Source organism: Taeniopygia guttata, chromosome 3 (genome assembly GCF_048771995.1).
Source record: "Taeniopygia guttata chromosome 3, bTaeGut7.mat, whole genome shotgun sequence".
Classification (NCBI taxonomy): domain Eukaryota; kingdom Metazoa; phylum Chordata; class Aves; order Passeriformes; family Estrildidae; genus Taeniopygia; species Taeniopygia guttata.
In genome coordinates, this window is record NC_133027.1 from 42,626,315 (window position 1) to 42,646,408 (window position 20,094).

General features: G+C 34.2%; 1 protein-coding gene across 2 annotated transcripts in view; it reads right to left on the reverse strand.

Moving 5' to 3' along the window:
• The window catches only part of ASCC3 (activating signal cointegrator 1 complex subunit 3), a 250,692-nt gene that overhangs the window by 73,470 nt on the left and 157,128 nt on the right, over window positions 1-20,094 (reverse strand). For both annotated transcript variants that reach the window (XM_072926725.1, XM_002196594.7), the window contains exons 17-24: window positions 19,463-19,582; window positions 15,264-15,428; window positions 14,299-14,385; window positions 11,896-12,072; window positions 9,688-9,913; window positions 5,154-5,308; window positions 1,429-1,527; window positions 779-947 (exon numbers count right to left, since the gene is read on the reverse strand). In XM_072926725.1, coding sequence (XP_072782826.1) covers window positions 779-947; window positions 1,429-1,527; window positions 5,154-5,308; window positions 9,688-9,913; window positions 11,896-12,072; window positions 14,299-14,385; window positions 15,264-15,428; window positions 19,463-19,582 — 1,198 coding nt within the window. The remainder of the gene's footprint in view (window positions 1-778; window positions 948-1,428; window positions 1,528-5,153; window positions 5,309-9,687; window positions 9,914-11,895; window positions 12,073-14,298; window positions 14,386-15,263; window positions 15,429-19,462; window positions 19,583-20,094) is intronic.

Genomic DNA, 20,094 nt, shown 5'->3' on the forward strand with positions numbered 1-20,094 from the left:
CATGCTTTTCCAGACAGCATAGGTACAGTATAACAATAGCTAAACACTTCACAAACACATGTGAATTTATGCACGCCAAAGGACAACACCGTATGAGAACTGTGCATTTCTGAAGGCACTCAGCAAACTGCTAGATGAGCCAAATGTAATTACAGAGGAAAGGTTTTGCAATGACATCATGCCCAATGAATGTATAAAGCAATTTATGTATCCAGAAAAAAAGAAGCAAAACACAAACATATGCTTCTGTGCCAAGTGTTAAAAAAGGAAGGGGGAGGGGAGGGCCACAACTTGATGAGACGAAATGTGATGTTCAGTGCTGTGGCAGTACTTGCTATGATAAACATATCTCAGCAAAACCAGAAAAATGTTTCATATTTTAAAAAATTTAATTGTTTGTTGTTTGCTGAATGCCATTTATTAGACAGTCTAAGATTATTTTTAGCCAGTCCAGAAGAAATTTAATGCTTGCAAGCATTAAGTTAAGACATACCGTAACACAGATATTTGCTTAGTTTTATATGACAAGTTCAGTTTTCTTATGGTTTATAGAGAGTATCTAAAAGGCTGGTATTATACTGAGATGAAACCAAAATTCCTGCATTTTGTTCAGGAATTGAAAAGCTTAGAAAGCTGGAGAAGAAATATAACAAAGTGAAATTCCAGAATTTTTTCTCCAATGAAGCAGAAGTAAGAGACTTATTGCACTACCATAAAAAAAAAAAACCCTCAATATGAGCAATATCAATTAAAGCAAAATTATCAAATTTGAAGTTACCTGTGTGGGGTGGATGTCTCTCTGGAAGAATCAAATGTTGAAAATTTATGATACATACAGCCTCTGCACCTAACCATCTATCCGACACAGCTCGAATGTAATATTGAGAAGGAAGAGGTTCAAAAATTGGGATTGTGAACACCAGCAGCTGAGGCTCTTTAGTAATGACCTAGTGCAAACATGTAGAAAATAATTACTGCACAGAAAAATCAGTAATTTGAAAAACCATAGTTTGCCTCTCTTCCATAAGCATTGCTAACACAAAAAAATAAAGTATGTGTGCAAATATTTACATCTTTTAAAATATTTTACTGCCTGGAATGAATTTTTTTCCATAGTCTTCCAAAGATAAAAAAATAAGGCTGGCTCTCCATCTTGTTCTTTAACAGACAAAACCATTACAGTCTTTCTGTATTGCCTGAAAAAAACTGTCCCAGCAAAGGAGGAAGAGAAAAAGGGACATTTGAGCTAGAAATTCAGCTTAGAAAACATTGTTGTGGAAGTCCAAGCTGATCAGGTACATCTGAAGTTGAAAGCTGTACTGCTGATTTGAAAATCTGCTTAGGCTAAAATACTGTTTGACCTGACAAATCCACATCTCACTAACTTTGTTTTTGTCTTGCTGTGAGATTCTGAATGAAGTCCATTACCTGTTTCTTTTGAATGATGAAGTACTCTGAATGATAAATGTGATCATTAGTAGGGTCTTCTACCCAAATCCACCAGGGCTCTCCAACACTGCCATGTACCTTCACGAGTAGAAAAGATAGCTTTGTTTTAGCTCTAACAAGATTCTCTAGGTAGAAATAGTGGATTTATTTCTGAATGACATAAGCTCATAAAGGAATACAGAAGTACAGAAATCAGAGGTAAAGAAAAATAACATTTTTAATTAGAGGAGTCTGCTTAAATATTATGCTTCAATTAAGGTTTGCTTAAGGTACATATAATATAAATGGACATGATACAAATGCAACTGAAGGTAGTGCCTCAGCTGTTTATAAATTCACATAATCCCAAGGGTTCCCTCTAGGCTCCTAGGAAAGAACATGTTCTCTTTATTCCTCCCTGTACTTTTGCCTTTAGGTTCTGTATAGAAGATTGTCATTTGCAGCTGTCTGCTCATTTTTCAGTCACAAACACTCTGTCAGGAAAAAACTGGACACTGAATTGTGATATTGCTCTCTTCTCTCACCCCCTCTCTAGAAAGATACAGCAAGTGCATGCAGAAGGCTGTAGATGTAGCCATTGTTACAGGTGAAGTGAGAAGAACATAAATAGAGCCGTCACTTGATGATTTCCCAGCCATCTGGCAACATGTCTTTTTAAACTTAGACTTTCATTTGCTTTGTTCTGTACCTTACTTTGCAATGCCAGCAGTGCCAGAAATCATAGCTAAGTATGATGCTAAATGATGATTTTTTTTGTTTCTTTGTCAGAATAAATAACCTTTGCCAATGTACAAGAATTTAACTTAAATATCTCAGAAAATAAGTAAAATGCATGGTAAAAGACTATGGAAGACATACTACTAAATGAATGCAGATTTCTGGTGTTTCTGATGAGGACTGTGATAAGTTGCAAAACCAGGAGATGAAAAAAAAGTTGGAATTTTTCCTAAAGATAATAGAAAAAAAGGCAAAGTGCATAATTGCTTCTAATGGCAATTTTAATGCTCCAGGAATCTGGTATTGAGTCACACGGTACACATTATTTTCAGCATAATTCATTACTGTGTCTGTGTCAGAAAACAGTCTGTACTAGTTTGTGAAGACAAAACTATGAACAAAGAATAAAACTAAGGTGCTTTTCTTTCTTTTCTGTGTGCAGTCACAGTTACACAATAGACAAAATAGATGGACAGTCATTGATTTTTATTACATTTGAATTTCACTTGCAGCTTCATTTGGAACTGAAGCAGTGAAACTGAAATCACATGCAGGTGACATCTTGAAAAGTGACAGTGAGACTATTATTTCATCTGGGTTTACAAGCATTTAAGGGAGATAAGAAGAACTAAGGAAGGCAATTAAGTTCAAAGCTCAGACATTTTATTATTAACTGTAATAGCAACCTAATTTTGGAAAGTCCCATGAAAAAACTGCATGGGGTAAGCAGGACAGTCTAGGAATAGGAAACGCAACATCTTCTCCAGTAATGATTCTCAAGGACTCTGGGGAGCTCTTAAGAACTGGCACATATCTGCATTTTGGGCAACCATCACCCTAAAACTACGTCTGATATATGACTCAGCTAATTAATACTATTTGCATTATTCTGCATTTCTGCTGGACTCCTCCTGGATACATTAAGGCTTAATTGCTCTGTCTGGGTATGTTTATAGACCTTTGCTTCTAACAATAGAAATCTGGGATTTGGCTCACATGCTTTTACTGACCGTAAGGGTTCCCTGTACTGGAAACTAAAGATCAAGTTGATGTCATATCTCACAAAAACACCTCTCGGAATATCAAGCGCAAAGTTTGTGATAAGATCATTATAGAATTAATTATCCAGGTAAAGGAACAATCTCAAAACCATGAAATGTTAGCCAAGCAGGGTATTTCAGATAAGTATGGTATTTAAAGTTTTCATAACAGGTTTTATTTGATTACTGCAATTCCTTAGATGGGAATATTTAGCAATTCGCTTTTGTACCAAATACAGGTATACTGGGTAAGTTTCTATAACCATTCTCTGAGAAGCTTGTTAAAATAATGTGATGATAGAGAAGCAGTTTCAGAGTGTCTATGCTTGAATTTGAGACAGCTATTCATTTTCAGAGACTATTAAAATTTAACAGCTTTAGTTATTTACTATGACAGAAGCTTCATTTACTGAAGAAACAGGAAAATCAACACCACATGACAGAAATAAAAAAAAATATTTTCCAAGTTTTTGCGATTACCAATAAACAAATTCACATAAAAACATCTCCATAAACTTAATTGATAAAACAATCATAATGTTTCCAAAGCAATCATTAGAAAAACTGTATAAAGGTGTCATGGCAGAAAATAGACTAAGGACTATAAAGAAACTTTGCTCTAAATTTATAAGTTCAGAAGCAAAATCCCTTTTCAACCTGTAAAGATATAGAACCTGTGTTTTTTAGAAAAACTTAATCATGGATTGAGAAATTACTTGGTATTACAATGAAGTTTAATATGAAGAACAGTAATTTTTTTGTCTTTAGCAGATTACAGGTAAACTGGATGAACTGAACAATAAAAACTTGTTTCAGCCCTAAAAAGTAATGCTTTATTACGCACATAAATAAGGCAAAAAAATTCATATTATAATTCATATTAGGAATACATACAAATATTTCTTCAGTAAATCTAGATGGCAAGCAAAATCAAACTTTCTATACTTTGCTCAAACTCTGTGTTTTGATTTATAAGATAACTCAATGAAACTTCCACAAGAAATTAAAACACCTTTCATCAGGGAAAATAAATTTGAAAGCAATTTAAATATTAGTGGAATAAAGCTCTCATTTAATTATGATTATGTTAAAAATTGTAATCTAAGGGATTTTAAAATTATTTTTAATAAAAGAACAGATACTTAATATCCACATTTCAAAATAATTTATTTTAAGCATAAATCTCATAAGTATAAAAGAAGAAAATTATGTTTGCCCATGGAGGTATCTTTTTTCCCTGTAGAAAGTTTCAGAAGTAACAGCAACAATACAATGCCCCCATGTGGACATTTATGTTTCATTTAGATTTATCTTAAATGTATTTCTAATGAACAGATTCTGAACCAAAAGATGTGTGTATAGCTAAATGTGAAACTGGTACAACTCCTTTCATATAAATTTGCACTATAAAATACAGATGAATATAATTCCAAACATCTCTCAAGTTTTTTTTTGTTCAGCCAAGTCCCAGCAGAAAAAAGCACTGATATTGTCAAGCCAGGAGGTACAGGAGAACCTGGCATACATAAACTGCATTTCAAAGCTTTTCTGTGTTTGACATTCATTCATGGTTCAGAGAGCCATTCATATCTCCCTTTCTCTTGCTTCTCCTTTCTGGGAACATAACTCTAATCTGTGTGTGACTACTGTAAATATTCAGTATTAAGCATTTGCCTCAATGTATTATAAACAGTCCAATCTTACAGAACATTTTAAGATTTAAGATTTTTTTTTCTTAACAGAAATGAAAATATGATCTTTGCCTGCTTTCTTGAACAAAAGTGATAAAAATCATCCCATTCCTATTATCAAATTTGCTTCTTAGTTAAAATAAATGTGGTTTTTAAAAAAATCCAAACAGCCATGGACTTCCAGTGATCATCTGAAGCTTTTTACTGAAGCTAAACTAATGCTTCTCCTCTTGCCTCCTCCTCCCTCCGTTTTTACCTGGTCATTCCACGTGAAGTCAGGAGCGATGTTCAGCCGAACTCGGAGCACAGTGCGGGTGATTGGCTGGATCGTTGCTTCCATTATGATGGAGGGTATTTGATGGACACACTGTTTTACCTTTAACCCAATTTTCACATGATGCAGCATATGACCTGCCAAGAAAACATCAGGTGTAACAAATTTGCATTTCCAGGAGAAAGCATACAACTCTGACTTTCAAATAGGCTTTTAGAGAGAAGTATTATTGCTTGCTTGTTTTGCTCCTGGGTACGTAAATGTCTGACTCTCTTGACCTGGCATGTCTGAATATTTTGTAATACTTAACTTGAATTAGCAATTTAGAGCCTTGAAAAATCAGTATTAACCCCCTCGTTGGCCATAACTAAGGGGTTAAAATAACTATTAAGAATTCACACTGAAAATATTATGTCAAGCTAATTCCCTCTCCTTCACTTACTTTTAGACCAGGCTCTTACCAAGCCATATATTTTTTTTCAGAGCACAAATACAAACTTTTTACTTAATTCAAACTTTTATAATTTCTGTGTAGTGGTTCAAAGCAGACAGAATGCTTTTCATAAAAATGAACAAAGGTACTTAACAGGTTAAAAACGCACGTAAGTAAACATCTCACAGCAGCTCTGATCTGTGAGAATATACCAGCGTGTAAATGAGACAAAGGAAAAATTAAATGTTGCAAAGTTTTTTTTATTTTCTATTGTAATCATGGCTACTAGGGAAATAAAGTGATTCTATTCATTTAGAAAAATGTCCTACTTGTATTTTACAGCTAAAATCTATCTTCCCTTGCTCTTCTCTTTGAATATAAAACAAAGTATGTAGCAGTAATTTATTTTTTTACCAAAACTATTCCACCTTCTTGCTTATTTAGGAAAATATGGCTTATTGACTACATTTTCACTGAAATTGTTAATGTATTACATGGAGCATATTTTAGATTTTAATTGTGATGGTAATAAATACTCCCTGTTAAAATCTATCTTACCAATTGCTACTGATATATTCTGGTACTGTTATGTGGTTCTGTGCATACTTACCCATTTAAAAAAACATAAAAAGAATTAAAAAAAATAAGTCATATTATTTGCATTATGTGCAAAGTGAGGTGATACAAACTTTTCCTGCAATTACAAGACATTTATAAGCATAGCATCTTGAAACTGCTACTTTTAAAAATTTATACTGATTTTCTTTTCAGATTTTCTTATTTAACAAATTGGCAGATAGATTATACTTTGAAGTAATGAATGGTGACCTTGCTTAAGAATCAAACCCCTAATCAAAAGTTTTAATACATATTTAATCAGTTTAATTTGGAGTTGGTAAAACAATTGCACCTCCAACAAGTGGGTTATTAAAAACCAAACCCCATATGTTGGTACACTTGGATGATATGTGCAGTGTTACAGCATACTTGCACAGAGACTAGCTTTTACAATTAGAGGTAGAACCTCAGAAATCATATTAAATAAAGGCTGATGACAAATATTCAAAGATATGACTCAAAAAAACCTATGTAGGCAAGTATACTTTTCATGGTAAAAATCACTCTCTTTATCTAAATATGTGAGGTGAACTGTGTTTGCACATTACAACACTGAGGTTCTTTTACAGTTATGTGCTAGGGGATAATAAGGTTCCTCTCCCAACTTCTACAAAATATGATAAAACTCTCACCCCCTAACCTCTCTTTTTTTCTTTTTAATAGTCATATTATGAGAAACCATCAGTGGCATTTAAGAAATATTAAAACCCTCTGAACAAAGGCTGACTAAGAAAAAATGCATGTCTTAAAAAAAAAAAAAAGAATTTGCTTATTCTAAAATGTTTGTCATCTGCATTCTGAAAAAAAAGGGACTGCTTATCTCAGCTAACACAGTGATTTCCTGGCTTTCTGGAAACTCCATGGTTACACTGCAATAGCTCATAGATTGGTGTTGATCAATTCATGGTACCCTGGAATCCAGGATCTGTGCACACAATGTGCTCTCCACCCATCTGATGCTTTAATCTCCCCCTAAGCCATGGGCTGAGTTAGCCAGCTAGCTCCTGTCTTTGTTACTCTATCTCCAAGTTCTCCATAACATTTAAAAAGCAACAAACACTAAGACTGAAACTAGCCCTGTGGGGTAAGAAAACAAGGCAGTACCTGGAAGTTGTGCCTTTCCTCATTTCAACACGCTTGGAATTTGAAATAAAAATACGGTGGCTTCCTTCACACGCCTCAGAAAGAGAGGCCAGACACGAGGAAGTGTGCCAAGCAACTACTTCACAGAGATACACAGATCAACTTTGTCTGATATTTATAAGGCTGAAGAACATGAAATATCATCATGCATGGTCAGCAGTGACCTATTTTACAGTCAAATCCCATGTCTCATCTACTTTCAAACTAAGTCAGTATAAACCAGAACCAGACAAATTGCAGGTATATATAGATACATTTCCATCTTGTTAATACTGGTGCCAATACACTGAAGGAAGCAAAACTGTTTTTTGTATTTTTACATAAAATTTCCTGCTTCTCAAGTCAGGGTATGGGGAGAAAGAATAATTAAAAAAAAAAAAAAACAAACCCAAACAAAACAAAACAAACCCCCAAAAAACCCCCGAACTAAAAACAGCTCCACAAAACCAAACAACAGCTACAAAAGAAAAAAACGGGTTATACAATAAATGGAAAAGAACACTAAGCACTAAAAGGCATCACAAATACACAAAATTTAACAGAGGTGAATTAAGAAGTGCTATAACACTTCTGAATAAAAAATTATAATGCTAGCACTTCAAATAAAATGCAATGGTTTTAATACATTTAGTATTACTATATCAAAATACAGTTAAAGTAAGCACCTAGAATTTTGTCATAGTCTTTTGGTTTAACTTATTAAATGAGCCTCTAATTTATTATTTAACTTATTAAATAAAGCCTCTAATTCTGCAAACTTTTACATAATTATTTAACTTTTTCCAGCCTAGATTAGACACATAACACAGTTTTCCAAGCTAGGAATGTAGTATGCCTGCAAATGAAAGAAATATTGAGTTAGATGTGACAGCTTCTAAGCAGTGAGTATGAATGGTATTTTTATTCTAAAATTAGATTTTTTTCAGAAAATGGCAGTTTGCTTATCAATAGGTTGGTAGTAGCAGGTGCAAATGAGGTCCAAACAAAATACACTAAGGAAAAAGAAATACATTACAAGTGATGTTTTTTTCAACTTCAACCAGCTGGTGGGCAGTTTATGCACAACAGTTTATACAGACTTACTGGAAATTGTCATTATGTCTATCAGTAGGCTTGTGGATTTTCTCATTATTGGACTGTCAAATCCTTTAAAAAATTCCATTAAGGTTTTGTTGCAGTGACACCAGTGACAATGAATTCTCCACATTCAATGAAAATTAATGCAGTCTTTCAGAAGAAGGCCATTTACTGATAGCATACCTGGATGTAATAATCTGGTTTTATTCTTTTTCATGTTAATAGTTAAAGAAATAAGGCCACATTGTGCCAAATGGCAAAAGTAAACAGATGCCTTTTATAGTAGTGTGTTACGTAAGGTGGGCAGAAAGGGAAGCACACAGGTCAACATAAATATGTATATATACACATATATATGTAAATACCTATCAGTAGACATCTCCCTTCCATCTGTGTTCTGTGACTACCAGGACATGGGCTGGCCTTATCAGAGCTGTGCCATTTTACAAGCTGGGGAGACTGGAAAAAAATTTCCATTCCATGGACAAACCATATTAATGTGTGGTATGTGGCTACACGGCTTCCAGACCAGAGTGGGAATATTCATGCATGGCTCAGATTTAGTTCTTACTTGCCGTTGTTTCCAAATAGTTTAAGCAGATCAGCCTGTCGGAGTCCAGGACATCCCTCTGGCTGCCCTGGATGTCTCGAGACCCTGGCAGGGGGCTTGGGAACCTTGGCAAGAAGTCAAAAACACCTGTGGTTTCAATTTTAGCCCGTGGGAAAGGCTGCCAACTCTATATGAGGAATTACAAGCCAAAAGGGTTTGAGTAGTGTAATAGGTGAATTGACACAGGGTGGAAAAGTAGAATTTTAGGGTTTTTTACAATGTAATTCAGAGGTACAAGATGGAGGAATCTGGGCGAATCTAGCCTTTTCTTCCTTCTTCTTGTCCTCCATGTCTTGCTGTGATGGTGACACTTTCCTATTGGTTTAGGATAGGGACACACTGTCCAACATAGATGTTAGATATTGGTTCTTTGTTATAAACAGACGAGATGTAGCTTTTGGTATAAAAGGTAAACACCGCTGAGACGCCAGCCAGACTGCCATGCCTTCTGTACTAGGCGGGCCTCAGCAGGTCAGAAAGAAAATACTATAGATAAAGAGAAATAAACAACCTTGAAAACTCAACTTCACGTTTTCCAGACCTCTTCTTTGGCTGCCGGGCTAGGGGAACAAGGATTTTTACACTGTTGGGGTCTCACCAGCTGATCCTGACAAACCAGCCTTGTGGTTTCTCACCTATTTCATCTTTTCTCATGTCCTTCATCTTGTCTATGGTGAGATTCTTCTCCTCCAGCTTGGAGAGGACGGACGGTGGTAAGACTGAGAACTGCCTGAGAGGGCTCACCCAGCCCCACAGCCGCTTGTCAATGACTTTGCTGAGGTTCAGTAGCCGATATGTCATGGCAGGCCAACGTTTCCTCAGGGCAATCTCAAAAAGAGCTCGAACAATACGAGCTGCATTCTGGAAAGTGAAAAGGAAAAAAAACAGCAAACTGTTGTAATTCTCTCAATATCCTTTGTAAAATGAAAATGATCCCATAGACTCATCTTTGACAAACCGTAACAATAGATTCTTCTTTTCAAATTTATTTCAAAATTTTTTAAAACTATTTTTTCCATCACTGTCTAGTGGCAGAATTACCTCATGGCTGCATTCTGAAATTATGAAAAGAAACATGTGCAACCAATTAAAATGGTAGTGTCAGGTCTGCCATAGAACTTTGATCACAGTTATGCTAACATTATGGACTTCTAAATTTATTGTGTATCAATCACGTCTGAAGCAAATTCACTTAATGTACCACCCATATAACAGACACCTGCAAATTCACTTTATATCGAAATTAGACTTTTGTTTTTTTGCAGTTTATGCTTCTGTAATAGCATCCCATTTCACACTGAATTTCACAACATTTGCACAGAAGCTTAAGAGTGGTGAATGTTTAAAAACATTTTACTGTATTCTGAGAATAGTGTATAACTAAACTGTAGAAATATGCTTTGGACTTGGAAAAATAATTATTAACATAAGTTTGAATGAGGTCAGTCATATCTTGAAAACCTAAGTTATGGTATTCCTTTCAAAAACTTTTCAAGCTGTATTATGAAGCTATGCTTTTTTAAAATTTTTTTTTCCCCTACCAGTACTGTGTCTGGATTAGGAATTATGTTCTTGATTCATTGAATAGAATATAATCATTCCCTACTGGCTCTGCTATGCCAACAGGAATAAAAAATAGAAAATTATTTGGTTGTGATAGGAAGCATATGTTACTAAAGAAGCACATTCCTCTTACTTAGAAAGGATAAAAAATTTTCTTAATACTCACTATCAAAGTAAAAATAAAAAATCACACTTTATAGCACTGGTTCCACAGTACAGTTTATGAAGATCTGAGAAGAAGACCATGTTGCCTCACTAAACGTGCTATAAATGAGACAGACAAATAAAAGCAATTGCCTTGAAAGCAAAGATTAAAATGATCCTACTGAAAATGATTTTGTTGTGCAAGTGCCACAATTTTTATGATGTGCACAATCAATTCAGAATTTTCTCATTTATAGTCATATGTGCTAGAAAATGCAAACATTTCTGAAAAAGGTTATGCTACTAAGAAAATGTTGCTGAAGATTATGTATAATTTTGAATATTTAAATCTCATCTTTAGCACCAACTAAATGCAACTTTTAGAACAACTCTTTCCAAAGCAGCTTTGTAAGATTGATTCCATACAACATCTCTGGTGATTATTAAATATATAAAAGAAGAGTGAGAGTGAGATGGACTAAAAGGTACCATTTTTTGAGGTCACTGTTGTCTAAACAGATCTGTGTGTCATGTCCCCCTCTGTCCCTGCCTATGCATGGTAGCTAAATATGCTGTGTAGCAATCAACCCTTTAGGAGTCAAATGAAGCCAACAAACAAATACATAGACTGGAATGTAAATCTACACATTTTTTCCTAGATTACATCTAGCAATAGAATTACAATAGCACATCTTTTGCAAGTAAACCAAGATATGTGAATCAAACACAAAATATGTTTTGCAGAATGAAGTATAAAAACACACAAAGCATAAAAATAGATTACAACAGTTTTTCATATTTAGAAGAAAACCCTGAAATGTAGAGAATATAATTTCTGTGCAATCACAGTCAAAGGAATTAAATAGAATAAGATTATATGGGTACTACAAACAAAAAAGGACATTTATAATTAACAAAAACTGCCATAGTCTCCCAAGGTAGCCTTTTGCAAAACTTTTCTACTCAAGGGTTATAGCTCACATCATGTACAAACACAAGGCTCTGATTTTCAAAGAAACTTGCACAAAAATGTACAAAAAAGATGCAAATTTGGGCCTACATGTATAATTGTAAATATTTGGGAGAATTTAAACAGCAGAAGTCAGCAACAAATACGTAGAAAATACTATTTTTACCTGTGCAACATATGCAGAATCTGAAATAAGGGAGAAGCTGTCCATCTCCCCTCTGCTAATGTATGTTTGAAGGAGGATATTAATTTTTCCATAATTGTTTTCCACACCTCCTGGCGCAGGAAGTTCACAGAAATCATTTAGTAAGGTATCTAGCTCTTCTATTTCTTCTTCTCTTACCTACAACACAATTATACATTATGAAGAGGCTGAAGCAATTTGATAAAAATTTTTACTCTGAAATCAAATTTTCCTTATAATATAGTTATATTACTTTTAAATGGAGTCTCTAGTTTTAAGAAGAAAAAAAAAAAAAAAGAAAAAAAGCAGTAAACCCACATCTTCCACAATGTAGCTAACAGACCATAATTGAAAGTATCTTAATAGGGACACAATTACATTTTGTTATTCATCACCATCTATTAAGGTTTCCATTGACATACAAAAATTTGATATGCCACAAAAATTGAATCTTGTGACCTTGCCATCCTTCATCTGATGAGATTTTATTTTTTATTTGACCAGAGTAAAACTTCTGTCCATCTGGATTAAGGCAATCTTGAATTAACATTAAATGTACTCATTATAGTTACACTGTTTGCATGTGGTATAATACATTTTTAAACTCAAAACTGTGAAGTACTATGATTCATCATATTAAAATTTTCACTGTTAATAAGATTAAGTCTTAATATGAGTAAAGAAATATTAATATCTATGGTTTGAATAATGCATAACATTTCACATTCTAACTGATGACCCTTACATGACAAGACTAGCATAAATCTACATATTCTTTGACTTACTGATAGTCTGTTAGTGTAAAACTTATTTAAAGAGGGTAAATGTTTGGTCCCTGCAGGGAACCATCTGAAAGTAATTTTCATTTGGACCTGACTAACTGACATACAAAAGACCCTGAGACAATTTGGTTAAAATCCCCAACTTTCTAGTGTCTAGTCCCACAGGAAAGAAAAACATGAAGTACAGAACCATCATAAATGACTCCACTTTCAGGGGAATATTATGCTCTGCTTACAACAGCATTTTTTATAATTTTCTTCTGCTCTTGCACAGCACAGTATAGGTCTTATCCAGATCTGTATTTCAGCTGCTGGTGAGTTACATATCTCAAAATTCACAATTTTTACAGGCATTATGGAAACATTATTAATTTATCAAAAGTCACAATTTCTATCACACAGAGGGGCAAATCCTGAGTTATTCCTGTGAACACCAGCTACTTATTTTAACATTCAGAGCTGCACAGGAAATGAATCACAAAAATCTGGAAATGACAGTGCACTGATACCATACCATATAAATCTGAGAAAGTAAACTAGAAAAAATGTGTTTTAGTCAAGAAGCATCACTACTAACTTTATTACAAATACAGAAACATATCATATGATATTTTCCATATGCTTTCCTTTTAAATATTAAATTACGCTAAATTTAGACCCAGTCAAGCATTATCACTATCATAAAAAAAAAAAACCCTTCTAGCTTGGAAAACGTTCCATGTATGACTGTGAAACCTCACTGCTTATTATCTTCTATAATAGAAGAGATTACAGCAAAATAGAATTTCTCCATTAGATAAAGAGACGGTAATACCCAGACAATGTGTGCAAATATGTAAATATGTAGATGGTGAGGGATTCACACTGCCAGCTCGCAGAGCCAGGTGAATGAGAGCCAGCTCTGATCTGCAAGTTGTATAATTGTGGTAAAATGGCAATGAGCCCAAGCTAACAAACCCTGTGGAGTCTGGCTCATACCTCTGTGAGATGGAAGCATGGGCAAACAACCTCATGCTAGCTTGGAATGTATTGCTTTGTGTCCTACCCGCACGGGAGGTAAAAGGGAGGCTGGAATTGAACTGAGTACAATAGAACAGTAATCTTCTAGACCACGTAAAATCTGTTATGACAACTTTCTAGATTTCAGATTTGAATTTATGAGAATTTATTGTTCTGCCAATCTAATATTGTTCCCTGCAGAAAATATATCAAGAGTTCACTTCAGTGACTCCTGCCTCGTTCCTGATAAAGCAAACTGTTCAGGGAGACATCCAATAATGCCTTAAACTTCAGAGAAACTAACTCATCCTTAGGCACACTATTCAAATGGACACCTAGCTTCACCTGTTAATAATTGAAGAGCTGAAAAGTTCTGAAAAGTAGTTAAAAGAATTACTCCAAGATCCATAACTAGTTATTAAACGTGCACTACAGTTCAAGCTGAACTACGTACAAATTTGAGTGAGAGCATATTACGTTTACTTAGAAAACATTTTAAAATGGTGCTTAGCATTTAACAGAACTTGTGTCTGTAGACAATATTTGTAGAAAATGGAGTAAGTATTACAGAAGTGGCTAGCTTCAAGACATTCTTTAACTTTACCTTTATCTGTTCAAACTCTTCAGCTTTTGATACTATAGCAAGAATATCACCTTCGGTTTTATGAGCATCGAACAATTCATTGAAAGTCTATTAAAAATAAAAAGAATTGATTTGTCACTGAAAATAAAAATACACATATAGCAGGGAATGAAGAAACCCTAGCAAAGAGCTTAAAAGGTGTATAAGGCTAAAATGCAAGTTATTGGAAGACAGGGGTCATGCAATTTAAACAGGAACAAATTCCATAATGATTTTTCAGCAGTTTCAGAAAAATAGTCCCTCCCAGTGCCTTGTCCACCCCAAAATCAGGAGACATGCAATGGGGCCACTTAAAAAAAAAAGTCTAGGACATATCTGACAGAATAAATATGTGAAACTAATTATACACAGTGACAGTATACAGTTAAAAATTATTAATGCCGAGTGTTTAGCTTTCATTCAAGAAAAACACTTATTTGCTGAGAAAGAAAATGTTTTAAGATGAATGTATACATTAAATCAAGTTTCCAATACTACAAAATTTTATACATATTTACAAAACAATCTGATTACAGTGCCAGAAGTTGTTCAAGGTTGTCAACATGATAGGACTTTCTCCCAGAAAAGGTCATCTGTTATCAGACACTACAGTACAATGTGCTATCATGTACAAGTGGTTGCACACAACATGAGTATCAAAATGCTTCTTATAATTCTTCTACAAGAAGTCAAAAAAACTATAGAAATTTAAAATCTCACCTCTCACAGAAACTAAATTTTCAGTATTGCTTGATATTTAGTTTCTTTCTTTTTCCTATTTCCTCTCCCCCATTTCAGTAAATATGATTTGAAAATACAGCAAACAAATCAGCTACATATTCTGTAATATCAACTATTATACAATAATATTATAAAATACAACTATTTTAGGCATATGTTAAAATAAAAATGAAAAAATCCTCCAGAAACAGGACATCATCTTTTACCTCTATAGTATTGTATTTAATATAGTAGTGGCTGGCAGTTCTGCCTAAATCTGTTGAAGAAAAAAAGCCAGTCCGTTCTTCAAAGCGAATCATGCGGGCTTTGTCCAATTTTCTGCCAACTTCAATAACCAATTGTTCTCTGTGCTTTTCTAGACCTGGATCCATCTAGACATGAAACACACATATTTATTTGCAAAAAAGAAGTATTAAATATAAAATTTCCTTGAGGTAATCCGGTCACACGAAGTCAAAAATCTGATAAAATGAAAGTACAGTTATTAAGTAATAATTTTCTTGAGATCTCACTAATAACAGTTATATTGACATTACTGACCAAAACCTAAATGTACAGGACAAAATAATCAGAATAAAATTTCTTTTACAATTATTGGGGACTATCATTACAATGGACACCAATACAATTTATGAAATAGTAGTATGATTATGAAGCAAATTTGCATTGAAAATTTTGAAAGATGTTTTAATGATAACATATTCTTCATTAATTATCACTATCATTACCGTATCACTTCAAAAAACCATGTCATCTTTCGGCACTTTCTGTTTATGAAAATTGTTGAAGATATACCTTCCTGTGTAGCTGACATGAGGCTGGCTTTAATTACTTTGATAATAGATTAAGCTTCAAATTGCATGGCTTAAATATTTCCTAGCAAAAAAAACCCAAAAAACTTTAACATCCCCAGAAGCCTTTGGTATGTTAATTGGGATATTCTAATTAGTGAGTTACAGATGTACAGTAACATTCATATTAAAGGCACACCAAGGAGCTTCCTGTGCCCAACACCACTCATTCATATCAAAGTTCAGGAACTTGGACATTCTGTCCTACTAATAATGACATTATCTTATTAGTACATAAATGGCTGGGCAAAACTCCCATCTGAGTAGGACTGCTGTATAATTGTGTGTTTCCACATCAGGCACCTGGGATGCCCACACTGACAGGGATGAGTGAAAAGGAATTCATAGTTATGTTAACCTTCTGGTATACGTGCACCTGAGATAAGGCTCTAATTAGACAAGCAATAATTAGCTTTAAAGACTAAAACACCATTCTAGTCCAAGGCAGTATGCTTATTTCAGGGCTTGTGTATACTTCAGATTTCCTATAAGTCATACCAGTCCTCTGGGTAAATTTGAAACAGAGAAACATGGCCAAGACAGCAAAAAGGAGCAGGCTTTAAGAATTGCTGTGCCTTGGTTTGGTCTGGCTTTCCCTGGGCCAGGTTCAGTTTCACCTTTGTTCAGAAGTACATCATCTCACAGTCAGTGAAGCTGCAGAAAAACATAGTCATCTCCACAAAGCAGCTGCGAGACTAGTTCCTAATATTCCATGTTTGCCAGTTACCCTGAAGCTGTTTCTCCTTAGTTATGGCTTGCCTTAGTTTCAAGTCAAAAGCTAAGATGGCAAAGGTCTAGAGTTCTTTTCTCAATAGTAAGACATGCATTGAGGTCAGATTTCAGAGCAGAGTTGGTAAAAAAAAAGTGATCTAGATGCCAGATGTTCAACATTTCTTAAAACTATAATGGGGAAAAAGAAAAAAAAAAAAATCAAAATTACTCCCTACTCCTTTGCTAGTCCAAAGTACCTGCCAGTCTTTTGCCTAAAAGCTGAAGCTCCAACAGCACACTAATATTTTTTACAAATTTTTAACTTTAAAGGAAAGGTCACCAACTTGAAAAAGCTGTGACACAATATTTGAGTTTAGACAATCCATGGTTAGCACCCTTCTTGTTGAACTTGCATAATTAGAAAACCTCAGAATAAAGGATCCAGCCTAGAACAGCTTTAAGCCAGTCTCTTTAAAATGAGCCTTGGCATGTCCACAGTAAGAAATTGAGCAGGTCTGGAGTGTGCATATGGAAATTTAAGAATGCATGATAAAGTACATTACTATTCATTATAAAGTACATTATTATCCACAGTTTTCCTCTAACTTATGGAGAGAAATGTTGGGCACAAGCTCCTCTAATTTTTTTATCTAAACATAAGTTTTATAATGACAAAAAGCTCTGCTTAACGGTGGGAACAGCAAAGAATTGAACCAAAAAGATGTAGACAAAGAAGTTTATTTAATCCAGGCACCTTTTCAATGGAACCCCAGAAGTATGATAAAATGCTTGTAATTCATACTACTGGCTTCACTAATACAACATTTGCATTTGCTCCACTTTTTCCTTCCACTCTTTTTTTCCTCTTGCTGCTTATCATTAATTTCGGCCATTTTCATGAATCAGTAAGAGGCATTTTCATAAATCAGTAAAAGGCATTTTTGGCATTTCTGGCAAACAACTTAAAAACTTAAAAAATCACAAATCAAAGCAGCGGATCTGCAGTAGCCTGCTCCTGGGTGTAGCCCAGAAAGATCCTGGAGACAACATGTGGGGAACCAAAGATGTGCACCCTATTGTGTGGTATAAAGCGTAATTACTGGATGTGGGGAGGACCAGTGGAAAGGGAATGGGGAATGAGTTTGCATGATCTCAGTCTCATCAAACAGCTAGGAAGTGTGATCCATGAGGGGTATCGGGATTCTGAATGGGTAACACTGACTGTCAGTGAAAACAGAGATAGAAATTGGTGTACTGCAACAGTCCTAAAATACACTAAGACACCAGTTATGAAAATTGGATACCTATACCCAGACTGGTCTAACTGACCAAAGCTTTGGTTATACCTGCATCTGGCATGAGAGCATCCATATACTCTCTCTCTAAACACATAAGGTTTGATGTTTAAAACTGGTTAATCTAATTCATTTATACAAGGGGATTTGCACTGGTTTTACTCCTACATGAATGGGTAACACCTCACATTGATACAATTTGTTACTGCCTTAACTCAAAAAAATGAATTTTTGAGTAAAAAGGACTAAAAAGAGGTTAGTGGAAGAATATAGCAAGCGCTGGCAATCCTCATTTTCTCAGCAGCTAAACAGAAACACTAGAGTAGGGGGAAGGGGAGAAACTGCTGTTCATTATTTTAAAAATTTATAAAAGATATTTCTGTTAGTGTTTTATTGCCTTTTTATCACTTATTATCACTACGGTTACATTTTTTAAATTTAGAATTTGATAGTGAAACAAAAAATAGAATTTATATTAGTGGGACAACAACATGCTTCTCACTAGCAAATCAATTTTTGATTCTCATTTATCTATTACTTTGTAGTCTGTGTTATATACTATTATATTAACATATGGTAATGTACTATATGGCTTTTTATAGAAAAGAAATTTGAGATGACCAGAGGTCTAAAGGTGTCTGCAGAAGCTTCTTTAAGGAATAGCACACCTATTTCCACTGTAGTTTCTACTATCATAGACAAAAAATATCAAAAAACTGCTAACATACACCTCTACATGTCACCATGACCTAACAAACTGCTGCTCACAATGTCAAAATAAATTACGAAGTCACAAAACGGATCCTTGATGTGAAATAAACTGCAGTTACCATACAGTTGTGAGTTTGACCTGCATTAGGCTCAATTAACCATGTCTAACCATGTTAACACTAAATGCTTATAAACAGCTGTACAAAGAAAAATATAATAATATTTAGATAATCTGTAAACTATTAATCTTCCTAAAAATTACAGATAATGGAAAAAACTTGAAAAACCCCCATATGTAAATGTGCTCTGATTCATATCACAGCATGGAACACTTGTAAATATGCAAAAAAAAAAATTTCCAAACAAGTTAATAAAAAACCCTAATAATTAATAAATCATATGAAAGAAAATTTCACCCAACAAAAAATTTTATTTTATACTTTATAAATTATTATACCAGGACACATTCTAAAACAAAAGCTGACGGGGTGAGCAGAAATTCAAGCAACTCAAAAATGCTTTCTTTTATAATTTCTATCTAGTCTACAAAACTGAAACATTGAAAACAGCCTAAGTTATAGTAACTGTGTGATAAGAATGAATGGTGTCCTTTGGAGCATAACTTGACCAGTTAAAATGTATTTTTATGTGAACAGAAGGGGCCTCATAATTCAGCGTTAAAAACACTCTGCTATAGAAAATATCTTCCTTTTTCTAAGCACTTTAAAAGAATTGCTGATGTCAGGTTAAGTAGAAATAGCAAATATTTATCCTCACATCAGGGAAGGATTAGAGACTCAGAACAGGTTACAGATTTTTTTAAAATGCATTTTATACCTGATAAGCTTTGTGACTGATGCCATATACTAATGGATTTGCTCTCATCCGTACATAAAGATAAGTGTAACTTATCCACTTTACTGCTTCTTCCACATTAGTTACTGTGCCAAGAGCAATCTGGAAATAGGAGAAGAGACAAAATTAAGTATATATGTTACAGCTGTACATAACTACTTGGCTGAAAACACATGGAATTCAGACTATTAGCACAAGATTAAAGAAAGTGTTGGGATATTTCCAATTTACATAATTTTGAAATAATCCTAAAACAATTATTTGACCAATTTATGCATCTTTATCTTGTGACCATGTAATAACATGGATTGCTTTGACAGAATACTATAGATACAGTGACTATAAATCTTTCCTACACCATTTATGATTTTTACAATGAAAAGACATCATTGAGCAAGCTTGTTATCAAAATAAAAAGACAATCAAACCAAAATTATTCCGTAGTGGATATGGTCAAGGTAATTTAAAGAACTTGAAAAGACTCTACATTTAAAAGATTAATTTCATCATGCCAATATGAAAGCACCATCAGGTCCTAAACAAAATGATACTAAGAATCTTTAGGATTTTTCTTCCTCGTACTTGGAAATCCCATTATACACAGTCTTTACAAA